We start from the raw sequence: 16,470 nt of genomic DNA, 5'->3' as shown, positions 1-16,470 counted from the left end.
CAGCAGCTCCAGTAAGGGTGGCTGTGGCCTTCCTGCTGAATGCATGGATCTTACGGCTCCCCCAGATTGTAGCCACTGCCCAGCGGGGACCGAACCTGCCGTGGGATTCGAATACAAATGGTGGAACACGCTGCCCACGAACATGGAAACGACCGTCCTCAGTGGGATCAACTTTGAGTACAAGGGCATGACAGGTAACTGCCTCCCTCCTGACTGTGAGCTTTCAGCTCGATGCACTGCCACAGGGGGTCTTCCCACCTCACGTTTCTTCATAATAGGGATGTCTGGAGAAAAATGAGCTAATCGTGCCATGCACTCCCCTGCATGCTCCACTGCCCATGGGCATATAATATATATTCTGCCAAGCCTTTGTTTTAGAGACAGAAACAGAACTAGAAACAATGTGTACATACTCCAAAGGCCGTGCTCTGAGAGTTTCAGAGACTTTGACCAAAGTAGCCAGAGAAGTAACATGGTTTGTTTGGCGGTGATTCTGAACGCCTCAAAGGACGGTGTTATCTCTCTTCCAGATTGTCATCTGGGTGCACATTTGCCCTGCACCCAAGACCACTGGGCATTAACTCTTCCCTCTCCTTTTCCAGGCTGGGAGGTGGCTGGTGATCACATTTATACAGCTGTTGGAGCCTCAGACAATGACTTCATGATCCTCACTCTGGTTGTGCCAGGATTTAGGTGAGGAGTACAAAGCTAAAGGGAAGCCCATACCACCCTTGGCCACATCCAGGTCCCACATAGCTAGGAGTGTTGTAGAGGAGAAGGCTTCTGGCTTGTGGAAGTGTCAGTTCAGAACAGAGGAGATCATGGTTATGGTCTGATAAAGTTAACCTGAATGCTAACACTCATTCTTAGTTGCTGCCCATGCTGATTACCTACTGCTCTCTCATCCCGTCTAGCTTCTCCCATCATTTGGCCACATGCTACTTGAATTCCTCCTCCTCACAGCATCAGATAAGATTTTAAAAACCTGTAAAAAATAGGGCCAGGGGTGCCCATAGACAGTTCATCTTTATTTGGGGCAAGAAGCTTGGGAGGGATTGTTCTTATCATATTTATCCCCATATCCCAAGAAGACCTAGGATAATAAGCAATTTGTTTGCCATTAAAAAAAATACAGGCAGGGTGGTACGGTGCAAAGAACACGGGACTGGGAGATAGGGCATTTGAGCTTTGCCACTTACTGGCTACGTGAACTTGGGAAAGCCATTGTGCCCCTATAGGCTTTAGGCTCCTTGTCTGTAAAACAAGAGGGATTGACAGTCTGTGATTTTGGACTAACTCAGATTGAGATGATTCTTCTAGCCCATCGGTTAGCACCACTGTGTAGGGAGGAGCCAGGAACTGGAGGTCCTCAGAATTCAAGCAAATGGCCAAAGCCAAAAGAAAAGCCATAAATGGATTTCCAAAGCCAAAGTGAACTCTTCTGCCTATATGTGCTTTAGAGGTCAGGGGGAACCACTGAATCGGCGTCCCAGTTGCAAATTTGGCTTCTCCATTCCCTCCTTCAAGCTCCCTCCTTTCCATCCCTGGCACAGTGCTCAGCCACAGCGGTTGCTCAAAAGGTTTCCCTTCCCTTAATTTACATTACTCAGAGCTGAACAGCTATATCCCATGTTTATGAGGTAAGCAAACTTTTTAGACTTTTGGGAGGTAACACTCCCCAAAGTACTTTTCAATTTGCAAATATGATTATAGCAGTAAAGCACATCCTCACCCCGCTTATCCCCCCCCCACCATCCCCACCCATCGGGCATGGCTGTCTCTTTCTCCAAAGAAGGACCAGCCTGAGAACCTTGTTAAAGAAACAAGTTGAGGGCTTCCCTGGTGGCGCAGTGGTTGAGAGTCCGCCTGCCGATGCAGGGGACACAGGTTCGTGCCCTGGTCTGGGAAGATCCCACATGCCGCGGAGCGGCTGGGCCCGTGAGCCATGGCCGCTGAGCCTGCGCGTCCGGAGCCTGTGCTCCGCAGTGAGAGAGGCCACAACAGTGAGAGGCCCGTGTATGGCAAAAAAAAAAAAGAAAGAAAGAAACAAGTTGAAGTACCTGCTAATTCGATCCAGGCAAAACCCCACTATTCCCTGGGAGAGAGCTGCTGAGCGAATGCAGACAATTGACATCTTATGATAGTGATGATTCTCAATCTTTAACGTGCATATGAGTCACCTGGGAATCATGTTAATGCACAGATTCTGATTCAGTGGGTCTGGAGACCGCACTCTGCTGGTGAGGCTATACAGCATTTTACAAAGCACTTCCACATCTGTTATGCCTTTGGATCTTACCACAATGATGGGAGGTAAATAAGAAAGATTATTACCTCCATTTTACAGATGAGGAAACTATAGTTTGTCTAGGTCAAGTTCACACAGCTAGGGTGGCAGAATTGGACTTAGTCTATGCTCTTTCCAACATACTCAGAATTTAATCCTGTCCCCCAGCAGACCCTTTGCTGCCATCTGGGCTCTTCAATAAGCACTGTCTGCCTCTGGAACCGACTTTTGATTTCTGCCCCACAGACCTCCACAGTCAGTGATGGCAGACACAGAGAATAAAGAGGTGGCCAGGATCACGTTTGTCTTTGAGACCATCTGTTCTGTGAACTGCGAGCTCTACTTCATGGTGGTACGTTTTCTTTGCCTGCTTTGGGGCTTCCAGGGACTATTGGGAGGGTTGGCCCCTCTGCCCTGTCGGGGTATCAACATAACTGACACCCTAGCTTACAGTGATTTCGCAGAGGAAGGGCCTGACTGTCTGTCAGGGACTGCACCGTTTAATATGGGTCTAACCCACTGTGATGGCCCCCAGGATGGCAGCGGTATGGGCATCCTCTCTACACCAGCCACCCAGCCATCATGCCTTCTTCACTTATCTGTCTTGGGTTCAGGGTATGAATTCTAGGACCAACAGTCCCGTGGAGACGTGGAGAGGTTCCAAAGGCAAACAGTCCTATACCTACATCATTGAGGAGAACGCTACCATGAGCTTCACCTGGGCCTTCCAGAGAACCTCTTTTCATGAGACAGTAAGCTCCTCCCCTTACTCAGATGCTCAGCGCCCAGAAGAGACCTCTGAACCTGGAAGGATTCCTACATTAGCTTAAGTATGAGGTTGAGCTTCAGAATCCAGGGATTAGAAGACTCCTAAGGAGTCAAGCAAAGAACGCCTATTCCAGCCCCTGAGGAGCACCTAGCCTTAGCCAAATGACTTCCAGGGGAAAATGACACTCTAAACTCTTAAAATTACCTGTCCCTCCTCAGCAGACCTGCCCTGAGGACATGTGTGGTTCCTGACCTGGTATACCCTGTTCAGTCCTGCTCTTTTTTTTTTTTTTGCGGTACGCGGGTCTCTCCCTGTTGTGGCCTCTCCCGTTGCGGAGCACAGGCTCCGGACGTGCAGGCTCAGTGGCCATGGCTCACGGGCCCAGCTGCTCCGCAGCATGTGGGATCTTCCCGGACCGGGGCACAAACCCGCGTCCCCTGCATTGGCAGGCGGACTCTCAACCACTGCGCCACCAGGGAGTCCCTGCTCTTGTTTTTAATAATAATAACTCCGGTTTTGTTGTATTTTCTCAACTCAAAATAATGTAGTTTCATTGCGAGAAAACTTAAAAGATAGAAATAAGCAAAGAGAAGAAAATCCCCCATAATCCTACTACCCAGAGATAACCCAGTTAACATATGAAGTATCTCCTATACAGTCTTTATTTCTCCACAAATACTATTTTTTCTTTTATAAGGAAAGAAACTGCTTTTTTAAAAAATATGAGCATCTACTGCATATTTCCCCACGGTACTTAATATTCTTATATGTCATTTAAATTGTTCAGTCTTATTTTAAAATGACACAAAATGTACATAGTTACTGTTAAGTGAGTAAAAAGAATAGGATGTTTCTAAAGGTTTTTCTCAAGTATCACAGGATAAGAAGTATTAAGTCATACTCTTACTATTTCCAGAGCACTCAATTGCTACTGCTCAGAACTTGGCCCACTCTCCTCTTGTCTCTGTTTCCAGGGAAGAAAGTATACCAGTGATGTCGCCAAGATCTACTCCATCAATGTCACCAATGTCATGGATGGCGTGGCTTCCTACTGCCGTCCTTGTGCCCTGGAAGCCTCTGACATAGGCTCCTCCTGCACCTCTTGTCCTGCTGGCTACTATATTGATCGGGATTCAGGAACCTGCCGCTCCTGCCCCCCTAACACAATTCTGAAAGCCCACCAGCCTTATGGCGCCCAGGCCTGCGTGACCTGCGGTCCAGGAACCAAGAGCAACAAGGTGCCAGCAGTTGGCCGTACATCATAACCTTGGCCCTCTGAATGGGCCACCTCAGAGGGTGCCGGGTCCTGGGTGGGGTTCTTGAGGGGCTAATACCCAAGGACCACCCCCCCTAGTATACGCCCAGGTTGGCATCCTAGAGGACACCCATCCAGGCTATGACCATAGATGGAGATTTCTTAGCTGTAGTGGTTGGTTTTCAGGGTCTGGGCCTCAGTCATGAGCGAGTCTCATCTTCAGGGGATGGGTAAGGGAGATCTGTGACCATCTGGTCCAGAGGGTTATTTGACATCTGTGCAGAGACCTGAAGGGAAGGAGTAGTGGGACTTGTGGCTCAAATTCAGCCTACTTCAGTCCAGCCTGTTATCATGGGAATTTGCCTCCCCTTTGTGGGGAGGGTAACCCACCTTTGCTGGGACATATGGTTAATTGGCATATTGCTGTCTCCTTTCCCAGGGGTTTCTTCTAAAGCGGAGCAGCAGTGCTGTTTCCCCCATGCACTTCCTGAATCTAAGAAAATACTATGACCAAAAGCTCTTAGTTATTCATTAATGCTTTTAAGTGAACTTGAATTTTACTAATCACAACCACATGGACACACATTTGTAAGACATTGTTTACACAGTCTGCAGATGCTGCTCAGTTCAGCTGTGCAATAAGTGCATCAATTCTGCAGACCCCTGGCAACCTCTCTGGGGCACCCTGGACTTTTGCCACAAAATTCCTCCCCCAGGGCTCCCTCTGCTGCCGTGGGAGGGATTGACAGTTGTGTAAGGCCGCTGCTGCCTGGGGACCTTAAAATGAGCAAGAAAGGGGTTTATGGCTCAGTTTCCTACAGAGAGCCTGGGAAAAAGTAATCTGGGGTTCAGTGAGTTTTAAATGGGGGAGGGGGACCAGGCTTGTAGCTTCTCTTCTGCCATCTTGGACACCCTTCTTCCAGTTAGCACCTTGTTGTCTTTTGCTTGAAAGTAAGAAGGGCTATCTCGTGTCTTGAGAGAGTTTTATAATCTAGGCATAGGAACAAGGCTACAGAATCTGACCCAACTACCTACTGAAAAATAAGAGGTTTGGGTTTGTACATCATATATGTGCTAATAATTGAATGGCAAGATGTACATAAACCACACTAGCCCCTGTTTTGCATCTTTTAATGCCCACTCCTAATCCATGCCTCCTCCTCTCACCCTGCGTGGGCTGGACCAGGCTGGGGAGAGAGACTGCCACTCTCCGTGGGGCCTCCTCAAGGCCCTGCCTGCGCAGCCGGCCTGATGGACCCCTTTCCCCTCAGATCCACTCCCTGTGCTACAATGACTGTACCTTCTCAGTCAGCACTCCGACCAGGACTTTTGACTACAACTTCTTGGCTTTGGAAAACACCATCTCTCTGGCTGGAGGGCCAAGCTTCACTTCCAAAGGGCTGAAATATTTCCACCACTTTACCTTCAGTCTCTGCGGAAACCAGGTAAGCTGTGCAGGTACTGACCACGTGAGAACGGAAAGGGGGCGCCAGCGGATCAGAGGCCAGAGGACACGGGAGGTTCAGATCGCAGAGGATTGAGGAGATTCAAAGGTTTTTTAATGATTATTACTCTCCCTGAGGACTTTCTCCTCTAAAATCAAATCATCTGGATTATAAACATTTAGGAAAACGAACGTGTTTAAAATAAGGTGTAGGGAATTCCCTGGCGGTCCAGTGGTTAGGACTCCGTGCTTTCACTGCCAGGGCCCGGGTTCCATCCCTGGTTGGGGAACTGAAATCCCACAAGCCGTGTGGTGCAGCCGAAAAAATTTTTTTTAATTTTTTAAATTAAAATAAAATAAAAGAAGGTGTACATTTACTCCTCCCTGACCTTTATTCTCTCAAAATGATTATATAAAAATTATGCACATACATCAACTATACTTCAATTAAAAAAAAAACTATGCAGGAGAGAGATTTTTTTTCCTTAAGAAAGCAGTCTTCAGTAATCATGACACTTGCCTTTCATTTTCTAGAGGCTGAATAAAATAAATTACTCTTTATTTCATCTACATGTATCTTTGCTGACAGTACATGTTACCATCAGCATTTCGGGCTGCTGCAAATATTTTGGATGCAAAATTCAAAGGCAGAAATGTAAAGGATAATCACACCACCACTGCACTTGACTAAATTACAAACAGGCCAGGATTAGCGGTTGGAAAGTTAATTTCAAATGTTGCAAAATAAAAAGCGTCTTGAGCGTTTAGTCTGTGACTGTGTGTGGAAGTTAGGTCTTTATACCACACAGCTTCTACCCATCTTCTGCAGCATGCAAAAAAGTTGATTTGTGTTTATAGAGAGAACATGCCAAGAAATAAACTAATCTGTGAAAGATTAGAGACAGATGTCTCTATCTTGTTTTTAAGAAGTCTTTGAAGAAGTTAAAGCCTCAGAAGTGACAGTGATAACTCAGGAATTGAGACTGATTAAAGCAAGCCCCATGCAGCAAAGGTTTCAGTCAGTGAGTTGGGAGAGAGAAGATGGGAATTTGCGGAGTCTGTGAGTTTTCTTTTCTTTGCTCCCTTATTCTTATATAATCTAAAGGTTCCTTTCTGTTCTCATGTTCTTTACCTATTTCTTACAATCTTGAAAATAAACTGAGATACCAGATTTAGCAACTTAGCTCTATTTGTAATAAAATTTATCATATTGAAAATCCTACATTCTAAATGCTTGGTCCACTTAAATTTAAAATATTGAACAAATGATCTTATATTAGCAAACATGTTATATATTCATATTTCATAAATTTGAAGAATTATTTATTTATTGGCTGTGTTGGGTCTTCATTTCTGTGCAAGGGCTTTTTTTAGTTGCCGCGAGCGGGGGGCCGCTCTTCATCGCAGTGCGCGGGCCTCTCACTGTCGCGGCCTCTCTTGTTGCGGAGCACAGGCTCCAGGCTCGCAGGCTCAGTAGCTGTGGCTCACGGGCCCAGTTGCTCCAAGGCATGTGGGATCTTCCCAGACCAGGGTTTGAACCCGTGTCCCCTGCATTGGCAGGCAGATTCTCAACCACTGCGCCACCAGGGAAGCCCATATTTGAAGAATTTTTAAAGGAACAGTATCTCAATATCTCTTCTATTACAAAATCTCGAGGAAGGAGTTTCAATTCCCTCCATCTTCCAGAGTTCTATTCTATACAGTATGGGTTGTTAAAGACTGGAGGAGAAACAATCTTTCTTCTGTTGATAAATATTTTATTTATTTATTTATTGTGCGGTACGCGGGCCTCTCACTGCTGTGGCCTCTCCCGTTGCGGAGCACAGGCTCCGGACGCACAGGCTCAGCAGCCATGGCTCACGGGCCCAGCTGCTCCGCGGCATGTGGGATCTTCCCGGACCGGGGCACAAGCCCGTGTCCTCTGCATCGGCAGGCAGACTCTCAACCACTGCGCCACCAGGGAAGCCCAATAAATATTTTTAAATGGAATAGGGTCCAGTAGATCCTAAGATGTCCTACCGCAAGGCAGGGAGAGGGCTGGTTATGGGGTCTGTTTTAACCCCCAGGACACTCTGGAAGGTGCTTCCAAAGTAAGTATGGTAGAATCACAGCTCCAAGGAAGACACAGAAAGGGAATGGGAAGCAGGCCAGAGGTCCAGATAAATTTCATGGGATTAGTTACACATTTCAGTATCTGCCTAGAAAACTGACTAGGATAAGGAAGGCTCTTAACTGGTGGGCTGGTAGATTAGCTCTCCAAATCAGTTGCCACCTTCACAGCACTGCTTATATAGGGCTCCCAGGTGACTCCAAGGAAACAAAAGACTGGGGATCCCTGAACCAGAGTTCTGGAAACTAGGACACCTAGGCCTTATTCTTAACTTTTTTATCTTTTAAAATCTGTCTTGTAATTAGAACTGGGATGAATCGTTCCACTGCAACACACTCTTAGAAGGTTGAAATTTTAGACACGGAAAAACTGTTCCCTGTTCCCTTCTGGGAGTTCTTCTGTGATCACTCATTCCTTCCTACTTCCTCCCCACATCCCCCTGCCCAGGGTAAGAAAATGTCCGTGTGCACCGACAATGTCACTGACCTCCGGATTCCTGAGGGTGAGTCAGGTTTCTCCAAATCCATCACAGCCTACGTGTGCCAGGCGGTCATCATTCCCCCGGAGGTGACAGGCTACAAGGCCGGAGTGTCCTCGCAGCCTGTTAGCCTCGCAGATCGGCTTATCGGTGAGTAACACAGTTGCTCTCGCCTGTCTGAGCATGTCTGTAAGAGAGAGTGAGCCTACCAGGCTCTGAGGTAAAAGGCCTCAGGTGAGGGGCCCAACCTCCTGACCTCTGTTTCCTATTCCATCCTGCGGTACGAAATGCCCCTGCGGCCACTGACAAACCTTTGTTTCACCCTTTCATGAGCCACTCAAGGATGTGATGAGATGAAGGAAGGTGGGATGTGGACAGGTATTGAAAGAACAGAAGTGGTTGCCAGCTAAATGCTACTAGTGAGGACTAATTAGGAGCTCTAATTTGGCAGGGGTGACAACAGATATGACTCTGGACGGAATCACCTCCCCAGCTGAACTTTTCCACCCGGAGCCCTTGGGAATACCGGACGTGATCTTCTTTTATAGGTGAAAATGAGAGGCCAGGCTAATGCAAGTGAAACCCAGGGCTCCTCCGCAATCTCTGTGGTGTCCCTCCCTCTCTAGCCACCTACTACTTATCAAGCCAGACCACTTCCAAGGTCTAGCAGACCTGCCCAGCAATGAGCACTAAAGGCTGGGATTTCCCCATCCTAGCTTCTTGGGTATTCCTGGGGCAGGTCTGCCTCTGGCGGCAGGGAGGAATACTGGATGACCTGTGGCGGACTACCCTTCCTGCCTAAGGGAGGCTCCAGTGTTGTGCATCTGCTAGCCTTTCCTAGACCAGTGCATTTCCCCTTGACCAGATCTCCCTGACCCCAACACTCTCCTGTGTGTCAGGCCACAGCCCAAGTCCAGACTTCCCCAGTGAGGGAACCGTTCCATGTTGACTTTACTTAGTGGCTCTCCAATGACACAGATGAGTGACTCGTTCCCCCATGGGGGCTGCTTTCTCTGCAGGTCCAATGATGTGACCCAGTCCTGCAGTTCTGGGAGATCAACCACCATCCGCGTCAGATGCAGTCTGCTGAAACCTGCTCCTGGAAGTCTGTCGCTGCCAAGGTAAAGGGATGTAACAAAGTCTCCCTCCCTTGGCCTCATAACGTCCCAAGAACCAAACAAAGAGTACTGCAAAAGAGCAAAAGAGAAAACCATGTGAGATCCATTAATGGGTTCTTGGGGACACAGTCATGGCTCCAAACCCTCAGTCTTTAGATGTCAAGAATGGAGCAGAAGGAAGAGTCAAAGCTACCCTCACACTCACAGACCATTATAGGGGCAGCTGCCTAGCAAAGTGACGAACTGCTGGGGCTGAGAGCCAGATTCGATTCCCCTCCTCCACTTACCAGCTCTGTTATGGATACAGTTCTTATCTTCTCTAGGCCTCTTCTTCCTTATTTGTAAAATGGGGATAGTAATAAATTCCCTCAGGGGGCTGTTATGAGAATTAAATGAGATGATGAGACTTGAGGACTTCCCCAGATGTCTTTCTCAGATGTGGTTACTTCCTATTATCATTAGGATTAGTAAAGGTTTAGGGAATCCTAGGAATCTCTCTACAGCTGGAAGACCCTATTCTGAGTTTAATAGCTGAGTGCACTAAATTGAGGACTCCTGAACTAATTTGATTACAGTACCCTTCCCCCGCCAACCTTCCTTTTTTTCACATAACACTAACATCTTGAGGGGTACCAGTCTTGAGGAAGATGGTTTGGGAAATGCTGCTCCTAGACAACAGCTGATCAGGGAGATGGGGAGCCCAGCAGCACATTTTGACCCAGCAGTGGTGTCAAAGTGTAAGATCACTATTCTTGTTGCAAACGTTACAGTAAAGTACACTGCAGATAGCAGTGACCTGAAGTTCATTCCTGAACCCTGCCCCCCACCTCCACCCTCTGCAGGAAGCTGCATGTGACTTTTGCAAAATGTCACATGTCCATGGGTTGGACAGGAGCTTCTGAGGGGTTAGTTGGGCAGCTATGCTAGAGCTCAGACAGCTTACATTAGTTCTCATCGGATGTCAGCAGAAACAAACGGGCAGAGGGTGGGAGCCCTGGTGAAGGCCAGAAAGGCCTCTTATCATCAGGGAAATCGGAGAGCAATACCTGGGTTAAGGACTAGTTGGAAGGATCCTGATGGAGCTAACAGTTTGGCAAGGAGAGGACAGATCAGGCAAGTTATGAGATGCCAGGACTCCAGCCAGATCTTCCCAGCAGTCCTGCGAGTGTGCGCTCATGTCTCCTTTCTGCTCTGCTAGCACGTGCTCCGATGGGACCTGTGATGGCTGTAACTTCCACTTCCTGTGGGAGAGCGTGGCCGCTTGCCCACTCTGCTCAGCTGCTGACTACCACGCTATCGTCAGCAGCTGCGTGGCCGGGATCCAGGTAGGTGTCTCTGCTTGGGGACTTCCCAGGAGACAAAGGAATGTGATATCTGAGTTCCTTGTTTTTCTCCCCGATAGAAGACTACTTATGTGTGGCGAGAACCAAAGCTGTGCTCGCGTGGCATCTCCCTGCCTGAGCAGAGAGTCACCATCTGCAAAACGATAGACTTCTGGCTGAAAGTGGGCATCTCTGCAGGCACCTGCACTGCTATCCTGCTCACCGTCTTGACCTGTTACTTTTGGAAAAAGAATCAAAAGTACATGATGGGGTATTGCAGTTTGGGGATGGCCAGGATTAGATCATTGAGCTGGGAAGAGAATATCTGAGAGTATAAGTTCATGGGGCTATTCTCTGGCATTGGCCACAGTCCCTGTGACTCTGGCCAGAGCTGTGTTGAGCCACTTATCCAGTGTATGCCTTGGTTATCCTGACTCCTAAACAGGGATGGTATCACATGGCAGTCTGTGAAGGGCTGTTAGATTCTCAAAAGAAAAGCAAAGAGAATTCTTAATTTGTTATTATTAATGATAAAAATAATGACTTTACAATTCCATTATTTCTATTAAGCTTTGAGATCACAGAAACACCTATACTTGAGGAAAAAGATCCCTGACTTGGGAGTCGGATTCCTTAGTTATATGCCCAGCCCAACACCATTTTGCTATGCTTCAGTTCCATTACCCATGGTATGGGAATATCTCTTTACAGCCCAGCCTTTCTCCCTTTCCCTTTTATTCCACATTTTGGTGTCTTGTCTTTCCCATCCCCTCGTTTCATAGGCTAGAGTACAAATACTCCAAGCTGGTGATGAATGCCACCCTCAAGGACTGTGACCTGCCAGCAGCCGACAGCTGTGCCATCATGGAAGGCGAGGATGTGGAGGATGACCTCATCTTCACCAGCAAGAAGTCACTCTTTGGGAAGATCAGATCATTCACCTCCAAGGTAGGGAGCCTGGCCAGTGCACTGAGGTCAGCCTGGAGGGCTGGAGAAGATACCAGTCCTAGGATACTGAATGACCCCACACTGTTCAGGGACCACTACTCTGCTCCCCATCCTCCATACTATTCTATCTCCCCACCCCGTGAATCCTGGCTTCCGCCTTCTGTATTTCCACACCAATACTCTTTCCCCTGGGGCCCAAGGCTGCTATTGACTAGGCTCCTTCTCTCCCGGCATGCACTCCAGTGGATGGACTGTTTGGGCCTTTTAACTTCCAGAAGTATTGAACCACCCATGTTGTAAGATTCATGACCCCCTCCCCCCTGCCCTTTTTTTTTCTTTTTTTTTTTGGAGGGAGGGGAAGAGGTGATCTCTAGGATCAACTTCCGATAGACGTGCAGCTCTCCTTTGGCCATTGGAGGGTGCTGTCCCACGGATGTCTGGGCCTGGGGCAAGCAGAGAACATGCAGGCAACTCTTCCAGGGCCGCTGCCCTCTGCAGCCCCACTCTGCCAGTGCCCACAGCTCACTGCTGCCCTGAACCAGTTCATCCAAATGGGGTGGGGAGGGATGGCGAGGAAAGGAAGGTGGGGAGGTGTTTACTTGGCTGAATCTCATTCCCTTTGTGCTGATCTTCCAGGGTGACTCCCTTGGCCTCCTTAGACCTTGAATTTTTTTTTTTTTTAACTAATGGGAGAACAATTTATCCTGGGACGCTTCAGTCTTTCTGGAACTTCTAGAATTCAACACAGATGCAGAGCAAGGGGTTGTAAAGATATTTCTTACCCTCTGACTGGCTGAAGGGAGCAAGAAGAATAGAGGATATCTTAGGTCCATGTTTCCACAAAGCCACTGAAAGCAGGAATTTCATGAGGGCTCCTTCTGTCACCTATTTTCCATTTCCCTCCTTTGTTCCCTAAACTTGCCCACGTGCAGCAGCCAGCTCCCGTCACCATCTCTCTTTCAGAGGACTCCTGATGGATTTGACTCGGTGCCACTGAAGACATCCTCAGGAAGCCCAGACATGGACCTGTGAGGGGTGCTGCCCTGCCTCACCTGCCTCCTCACCTGGGCACATCACCTTGCAAGCCTGTGGCAACGTGGGTGCCAGTTTCCTGCAACACCCACTGCTGGAAATCTCTTCGTTGTGGCCTTATCAGAAGAAGTTTGAATTTCAGATCTTTGTTTTTTTATAGAGTACCCAAACCCTCCTTTCTGCTTGCCTCAAACTTGCCAAATATACCCACACTTTGTTTATATATTACTCCCTCGCTTGCATCTTGTTTCCCAAAATGGACCAGCCATTGGAGCCATAGCTTCATCTGCTCATAGTTCTTATAGCTCTGGAACAAAAGTATTTCTCTCTTTTTAAGTATAGAAATTCCCTCCCCTGTCGTCTTACTTAAGGGCACAAGCAGCTGGGAGTCTCCCTGATCATATGCCCTCAGCTCACGATCTCTTTAGGAGAGAGGCTGGGTGAGGAGGGTACTGGCATTCCCTGATGAACCATCTTCACGGTTGCCTGGATTCATCTCTCCTGGATAACCAACTCAAACTGGTATAGTGGGTAGGCTGAGGGCCAGATGAGTAAGCCCTGGGTAAGAAAGGGCTTGATAAGCACAAAGAGGCAATAAAGGAAGGTTTTATTTTGTTTTTTAAACTGGGTACTTCATTCCCTTTCCTTGAGTAAGCTATAACTATTCTCACTGGAGCCAAAGGAAAATGTTCCTTGAGAAAATGGGGAAAGCCCTGATGGATCTATTCTCCCCACAACCCACTGCATTTTGTTTTGTTTTTTTGGTTTTTTTTTTTACCTCCCACCATCTCCCTATGACACTAAAGGGAACCAGGTAAGCCCCAATCCCAGATGTTCTAGCTTTATTCTCTATTTGCTTCTACCCAGAAATGACAAACATTGCCAGTGAGGAAAATTCCTCATCCTTGAGTGCCCCATTCCTAGAGGCTTGGGCCATATTAGGGAACAGGTGTGTCGTATTTTGAAAGAACACAAGGAAGTCAAGATTTTAATGGGGCCCTACTGGAGAGTCAGCCCACAATGGGATGGACCTGAGGTGGCCATGATGTCTGCTTCTAAATTTAATTCAGCCACAGAATAGACAACCTCAAGGCTGGCCAAGAAAGGCATGGACTTGTAGCCCATGCCCCAGCAGTGAGTAGATCCAGATCAGTCTTCAAGGAGGAAACACTAGGGGAGTTGGACAAGGTGTTCACCAAACTGGGAACCCTTGCATTTTCATGCCCCTGTCCTTCTCTTCCTCCTGTTCTCCTTTCCTTTGTGTGCTGAAAAACTAAAAAGACTTCCGGCCCCACCTTCTGGCAGCATCTGTTTTGAAAGGTGAGTAAAGTGAATGTTCTCTGTGCCCCTTTTCTCCACTTTCACAACAAGTATAACTGATGAACTTTAAGTAACTAGAAATGGTAAAACCGGAGCAAGAGTTTAAATTCTCTTTTTCTTTCTACTAATGGCTATTCTCCTTGCCTCACTGTCAGGCTAGAATGACCATCCTTGTTCAAGGGCCCTGTTGCCCATGGTTTGTGCCTGTCTCCTTTCTCAAGTGACCATTTGGTGACCAGATGGTAGGTAAAGAATGGAGACGGCACTTGTAAGTGGTTTGTCTGCCACATGATGGTGTGCTGATGTGATTGGCCACTGCTGCCTTGGCAATGGTCTTATAAAAGGGTCAGTGAGAATTGGAACCCTGCTGTAACTTCTGGCCAACAACCGCATCACTGAAGACAGGCAGTCCCTTTGGTTCAATAAATCTAGAAGCTTTTCTTTGGTATCTAAATTCTCCCTCCTCCTGTGGGGCTCAGGCTCTCAGAACCTGTGGCCATGCTGGAATTTCTCCCAGTGCATGCAGATAGCCAGCTTCCAAGCTCCAGCCTGAAGTTTTCTGTAGCCTCAGCAATACCCCGGGCAACTGCCTTTCCACCAAATAAATTTCTTTTGTGACAAAGGCCATGGAAGATTCTTAGACTATTTTAGAATCACTCAGAAAAAGTACATACCCCACTGACTTCTTTATTCTGACATCATGAATCTGAGTGCCCCTAGAGCAAACTCAAACTCTATTGACTTAATCATAATATTTTAAGGATCTCCTTTCTACACCCCTTAGTGTACCGACTTCTGCAGATCTTCCCTGCATCCTGCCAGGAACTCCTGAGTTATGCTATCGGGGTCACCTGTTGCTCCCCTAGCAACTTAGACACATGTTAGATATTTTTTAATAGCTCTATTGAAGTGTAATTCAAATACCATACAAGTCACTCATTTAAAATGTACAATTCAATAAATTTTAGTATACTCACAGAATTGTACACCCATTACTACAATCAAATTTAGAATAGACACATGTTATTTTATATGGGAAAAGCTTTTAGCAAACTAAGGCTATAACATTTTGCACAAGCTATTGGAGGAGGGAGTGTGGGCTCAGGAGACAAAATACTTAAATCCCATTTGGTTACTTAGAGTCCGAGAACACACACGTAACTCTCATCACGTAGGTGTCACCTGTATTTGGCTGGGAGTACAAATGAAGATTGTGGTGTATTCAAGGACAGGGATTTCTTATGCCAACAAAACTTTTTTTTTTTTTTGGTCTCACTCTACATTAAAGATAAGACTGACTATATTTATACAACAGAGACTTTGTGATGGATTTTTCAGCTTTGTGAAATCAAGTTTTTGTCTCATCAAGGCTGGTTGGATTTCCTTTTTACTCTGTATTCCAAGAGTTCGTAGATTGTTAGGGGATGGGTATCGCATGTCACACTTTTTTGGGAAATAAAAGCATATCTTTCAGCTGTTTTTCTTGAACATAGGTTGGATGGCTGGATGGGTGAGTGAGAAGCGGTAAATGTCCTTGAAGCTTAAACTGAAGAGAAGGATTCTGGAACCCCAGAGTGACAGAGAAAAGAGCATACTTGGGAGCAATAGGGACCTATGCTAGAAGCCTCTCACCACCTGGCGAAGAATCAGCCATCAATCAAAGCCTCAGTTTCCACAATAATAAAACACACCTGATGATGCCTTACCTCCCAAGATTGGGTGAGGATCGAAAAGGAGAACACATAAAACACTTGGAACGTCAGTTCCATTCCGTTCCAGTTCAGTTCTCCCTTGGGTGGCACTGAGGCCAGCCAGATAACAATGTGCCTACAAAGACAGGTAAAATTAGCTTATTTGGGTATGACATGGATTATTATGGACTAGATGTGGATAAAACCCTAGAGGACATCAAGGACCCACCATTTCCCAGAGCAGCTGGATTTTCCCACTTCCGTGCTTTCCTTCACTCTAGTTGAGGGCACTTAATCCCCTAAAACGAATTCCCTCAGCTGATTAGTTGTGACCCAAATTTGTTTTGACTGGGTGGTACCTGGGTTGTACTGGTGGTTAAATATTTTAAATATCACCCCTGCTTATAGGATCAAATCTAAACTCTTAAGAAGGAAAGTAGGAAGCTCACGTTACTTTGGCATTTCTATGTGTCAAGCCTGGACTAAGTTCTTTCATAACATTGCTCACCTGGTTCTCAGAACAGGCCAAGAGGCAGGTACTAGCCCCACTATAATGAGGAAACTGCATCTCCAACAGATTTAGTAATAGGGCATACACACTAACCCTAACTGCACATCCTTATACTCTAACCACACTGAAGTTTTTACTGTCCCTCAGTCATAAGCTCTGTCATTCTATTATGTTAATTTGTTATA

General features: G+C 46.8%; 1 protein-coding gene across 1 annotated transcript in view; it reads left to right on the top strand.

The window, feature by feature from the left end:
* Positions 1–12,991, top strand: part of ELAPOR1 (endosome-lysosome associated apoptosis and autophagy regulator 1) — a 68,358-nt gene extending 55,367 nt beyond the window's left edge. Inside the window, exons 10-22 of the mRNA XM_033434507.2 lie at positions 66–194; positions 603–693; positions 2,534–2,639; positions 2,902–3,039; positions 4,031–4,294; positions 5,583–5,756; positions 8,313–8,493; positions 8,795–8,891; positions 9,363–9,464; positions 10,660–10,786; positions 10,864–11,042; positions 11,566–11,731; positions 12,695–12,991. Of these exons, the coding sequence (XP_033290398.2) occupies positions 66–194; positions 603–693; positions 2,534–2,639; positions 2,902–3,039; positions 4,031–4,294; positions 5,583–5,756; positions 8,313–8,493; positions 8,795–8,891; positions 9,363–9,464; positions 10,660–10,786; positions 10,864–11,042; positions 11,566–11,731; positions 12,695–12,763 (1,823 nt within the window). The 3' untranslated portion in view covers positions 12,764–12,991. The remainder of the gene's footprint in view (positions 1–65; positions 195–602; positions 694–2,533; positions 2,640–2,901; positions 3,040–4,030; positions 4,295–5,582; positions 5,757–8,312; positions 8,494–8,794; positions 8,892–9,362; positions 9,465–10,659; positions 10,787–10,863; positions 11,043–11,565; positions 11,732–12,694) is intronic.
* The last annotated feature ends 3,479 nt before the right edge of the window (positions 12,992–16,470 follow it).

The sequence above is a fragment of the Orcinus orca genome, chromosome 1 (assembly GCF_937001465.1).
Source record: "Orcinus orca chromosome 1, mOrcOrc1.1, whole genome shotgun sequence".
NCBI lineage: Eukaryota > Metazoa > Chordata > Mammalia > Artiodactyla > Delphinidae > Orcinus > Orcinus orca.
This window is presented reverse-complemented; position numbering and strand designations above follow the sequence as displayed.